This window comes from Poromitra crassiceps (genome assembly GCF_964638095.1).
Source record: "Poromitra crassiceps genome assembly, contig: HAP1_SCAFFOLD_1666, whole genome shotgun sequence".
NCBI lineage: Eukaryota > Metazoa > Chordata > Actinopteri > Beryciformes > Melamphaidae > Poromitra > Poromitra crassiceps.
In genome coordinates this window covers 21,302-26,048 of record NW_028150748.1, presented here as the reverse complement: position 1 = coordinate 26,048, position 4,747 = coordinate 21,302, and the positions used below count along the sequence as shown (strand labels likewise).

Sequence of the window (4,747 nt, the reverse complement as noted above, 5' to 3'; positions counted from 1 at the left end):
TTGCTAGCTGTCAGCTATCAAGCTCCTACCGCACTGAACTAACGTTGCTTCCTTGTATATTGTGAGCTGGGATCAGCGCTCCCCAGCGCACTCCCAGCGTTTAACGTCGGAAAAAGATGCTAGGTGGACACACACAGGCCCTAAGACTGCAGCCTGCTGATATGGTGTGAAAAGGACAGAGAGCATTGGTATTTGTATTGACTGTCACTGACCTGCTGTAGGACAGTCCCGGAGGGGACCAGACTCTATAGAGGTTGGTGATGGGGATGTCGGCGGTGTCGTTGCTGTTGCTGGCGTACGACTCGCTGAAGCCGTACATGTGCAGCAGCTGCCAGTTGGCCATCTGGCCGTAGGTGTTAAATACCTCGTCCCCCTTTCGAATGGGGCGCACGCAAACCATCTTCAGACTGTCCTGAGAAAGACACAGGATGTAAGAGAACGAACGAGAGAAGAGAGGATATGGGTCAGAAAAAGAAGGGACTCAGACTACGAGACAGAGAGAAAGACATAGTTGGACACTCATTAAAAGAAAGCAGGGCCCGAAATGAACATCCGTCAAGCGCCATTGGCGACTAGATTTGACGTTTGGCGAGTGACACTCAGAGGTTGTGCGTGCGTGCAGCTAATTATAACGAAGTGGGCGTGTCCCCTCACCGGTGTGTACTCCAGATTGGCGTTGTGACTCGACACGTGGTTAAGCATGTCGGCCATAGGAACCATCATCGGTGGGTTGGGGGCCGCCTCCTCCTCCTCGTCCTCCTCCTCCTCGTGGGGCTCTTGGAAACTACAGCGATAAGAAAGGAGAAGGTGAAGATGAAGATTCCCTTATTGTGATTGTAACTGTGACTTGTCATTTCATTCAGAACCGGGAGTTGAAGACCGCCGTTTTCTGTTGTTGGCCAATTGACATAAAGGTGAAAACATGAGATGGTAAGAGATGTTCTTACAGGCATATAGCCTATGAAATTAGTAGCCAAACTTTGGTTCTGGTTGTGTGTTTCAGTCAACCGACAAAATTAACTGTTTGGCGTAGGCAAACTTTAGTTCCGCCTGTGTGTTTCCAGTAGGATAATTAATTATACTGTATGTTTTGCAAGTACTTGAGTAATATGATATATCAAAATTTGATGAGAGTAGTTGAATATTGAATTGACTTAAAATGCCCAGCCCTAACCCAAACGCGGTTGGTCTCTTGCCTGCTAACCTGTAGGCCATGACAAAGGCCACCAGCTGTGTGTAGAGCTCCAGGGTGTGTGTGCTGGGGTTCCAGAGATCCGGGTGTCTGCTGATGAAGGGCAGGATCACGTCTGTGTATTCCCTCTGGATGTTGGCCAGGTCTCTGTCCACCGCCTAGGGAACACATGTTCCCTTCAACAGGCTGGATCTCTCCTCTCTGGACCTGTGACAAGAAGCAATCAAGTGAAGGATGCTAGAATTCAAATACTGAGCGCAGAACAGCAGCATTCTTCTAAACACGTTAGACAGGCCTGGAATTCATTAATTAATTGATTGCTTGATTGAGACACTGTTTGATTGACAGCTGACCTCTGGGAAGTGCAGTGCAGAAACACCATAATATAGCTTACATCTACATCAGTAAATTTGCTTTGTTACTTTCAAACCAATCAATTCAGGAGGTAGACATTCTTGCTGGGAAACGTATACACTGATTGAAGACTGTTCCTCACCAGAACATGGGCTGGTCCAGCGCCCTGAAGTTAGTCCAGAGGGAGAGGTAGGGACTCCATTGGGACCGCGGGTTCGTGTACTCATACAGCAGAGCCAGCAGCAGGGGAACCCAGCCCGACGAGCTCTCCAGAGAGGCCCTGTCTGGGAAGGGGAGAGAGAGAAGGCGTAGAGACAGTGAGATCAGCCTCAATCGCACATGTAGCTGGGGGAAGAAATACTACATACATGGTATTTATCATGATACATCCAATGCAGGGACAGCTCACCCTAAAATCCAAAATACATATTTTTTCTCTCCCCCGTAGTGTTATTTATCCATAGATTGTTTTGTGTTAGTTGCCCGAGTTTTGTAGATATCGGCCCTAAAGATTTTTCCATAGAGAGTTTCATGTAGGAACTATTTTCTATTCTGGACCAAACTACACCCACTAGCTAGCTGCTGCTAGCTGCAGTTTCATGTCAGAACTAGCTAGCTAGCAGCTAGTGGGTGTAGTTTGGTCAAAAGAAAATAGTTCCTACATGAAACTGCTCACATTCACAACAAGGTCCGTGGATTATCTTGAGTAACCGGGTCATAATTTCTGGAAAGTTTCTGGAAAGAGACATTGCTGTTGAGCTTTTCAAATGTTTTATTTTTGCAAATTGAGCACCACAGGCCGAGCGCCACTAACACAAAATGATCTCTAGATGGATAAATAACAACTCAGGGGAGAGGGAAAATATGTATTTTGGATTTTAGGGTGAGCAATTTCGTTAAATATCAGTATATAGGTCCGTTCATGCTTTTCTTCCCCTGCTTGTTGTCACCTTGTTCCAGCAGGGCAGAGACCTTAGTTGTTGCCTGGTGGAGAAGAGCAGATCTGGGGATGGTGAACAGAACCTCCCCCTCCTCTATGTCCTCCTTAGCCAGCATGCCATACTCTGCCACTGTCCCCTCTTTGCTCACATACACCTGGGAGGGAGAGAGAGACACGTCCAGCTCAAGGAATGATGTTCGCTCACCTATATCAGGCTCTACCTACTGTATATCAGGCTCTACCTCTTTTGAATGACAGATTCAGGCAGACATATATACATGTTGATTTGACAGATTAAAAAATTGATACCTGATGCAGCATTTGTGTGTGTATCCCTTTAAGACCGCGAACCGCGTGAATGCGGTTCGCAGTCTTAAAGGGATACACACACAAATGAGGGATGTATACACGCAAATGCTGCATCAGGTATCAATGGGTTAAGTAATAGCCTACATACATAAAAGGATATCTGAGATTATTGTGTAAATTGTGAGAACAATGACCTTATTGCTGAGCACTAGGCCGACTCGGTCACACCATTGTAGAAAGTTCTGCAGAGGCTTGAGCTCTGAGCCTTCGTCTACCTGTCAGCAATGGAGTCACATGGATATTATAAACATCATTATATCTTTGCATCTGCAATCGGACGTCAGAGACGGGTAGGAGAGCGTTTTGAACAGCCGAGTCCCCCAACTGACTTATGGAAGTTTGTGTGACGCTAGTTCCAGAGTGTATACGGAGAACATAGCGTAACATTATGGGGCTAGGATCCATTTCACAGCAAACAATTTGATGCAGGAAGTAAAACAGGTATCACACACACACACACACACACACACACACACACACACACACACAAATGGTTCAATTCCATTTAGGAGTTCCAGTGCCAGGGCCCTCATTACTGTTATAGGTTATACCTGCTTGCTTTACATCCTGCTGCCACGTCAAAACGGTTGCTGTGAAACGGGCCTAGATAAGATGAGCTAGTTCACACAAATTGGCAGGTAGACAAGCTGTCGAACTTTCTAGGCTACATCAAAGTTCAAAGTATGTGGCCTCCTCTCCGCTCGCCATGTTTTCTCTCTCCTACTTTATTGTTGTTTTGGAGATCATGGGGACCAGCGTCAAGCCAGCCACAATACAAAACGGGGGTTTTCCCCTGGTTATTGCTTTCAAAATAAAGGCATAATAATAATGAAACGATGTTAAAAAATATATATACCTTATACTTTGAAGGGAATATTGCTCATTTCCGGCTGTGTTGGAGTATATATATGTGTGTGTGTATATATATATATATATATATATATATATATATATATATATATATATATATATATATACTACAATGGGCGGGGCGTCGGTGAGTTCATACGTGTGACGTCACCTGCGCTATATAAAGAGCTGTCTACAGTTGGTCAGCCTCTGGTGGAGCTAAACCCGAAATTGCTATTCGTGTTTTCCAGGCATAGCCTACATTAGACCGCTGTTTGAATATGCAATGCCGGCGTGGTGCAATATAGGAAAAGTAGAACTGAAAAAACTCCAGACTGTCCAAAATATTGCAATACCAATGTCATACAGGCTCCCCAGATATACTAACACAAACTATTGCCACCAGATATCTGGCCTGATGACATTAGAGGAAAGACTTATCATTTTAGGAAAAAAGTACTTTAACAAAGCTGAGCTGAACCCCTCGCTCCAACCAGCAATACTCGAAGAACGAACAGGCCCCCCGAGATATATCTGCAGCACCCCCTTGTCCTTCTTAACCCAACAAATGTAGCCTAATCACTTTATGATTTTATGGTTTTATTCTATTATCATTTCAATCCTCATGGTGAGTTTTATAGCCGGTTAATCCTGGATTGTATTATAACGTTTATAAGGTTAATTTTATGATTTTGTTCTATTATGTTAACCCTTATTAAGAGTTTTATAGTCGGGCAATCCTGAAATGTAGCTATTATAACATGTTTATAAGGTCACAGGCTATATTGTTTGTTTTAGTGTTCTAACTCTTAATTTCTCCCCTATAGAAAAAAAAAAGAAAAGAAAAGGAAAAAAAATGCATACACACACACACACGCACGCACGCACGCACACACACACACACACACACACACACACACACGCGCTGGTGAGTAGGGTTATGATGCTGAGTGTAACAGCCTGCCTCCCTGATCCCCTCCGCCCTTCTATCCACTCCGAGGAACAGAGGGACTGAAGAGGACTGTCCGTCCTGAGCTGTCCCT

General features: G+C 44.7%; 1 protein-coding gene across 1 annotated transcript; it reads right to left on the bottom strand.

Moving 5' to 3' along the window:
* Positions 1-212: 212 nt before the first annotated feature.
* On the bottom strand, positions 213-3,739 carry LOC310771979 (N-lysine methyltransferase setd6-like; the record flags this gene model as incomplete). The annotated part of the gene is given in 8 exon segments (XM_083664466.1): positions 213-412; positions 655-784; positions 1,205-1,350; positions 1,354-1,399; positions 1,689-1,830; positions 2,497-2,641; positions 2,990-3,070; positions 3,719-3,739. Coding segments are annotated over 8 exon segments (911 nt in total), but the record flags the coding sequence as incomplete, so codon positions are not given.
* Between the last annotated feature and the right edge of the window lie 1,008 nt (positions 3,740-4,747).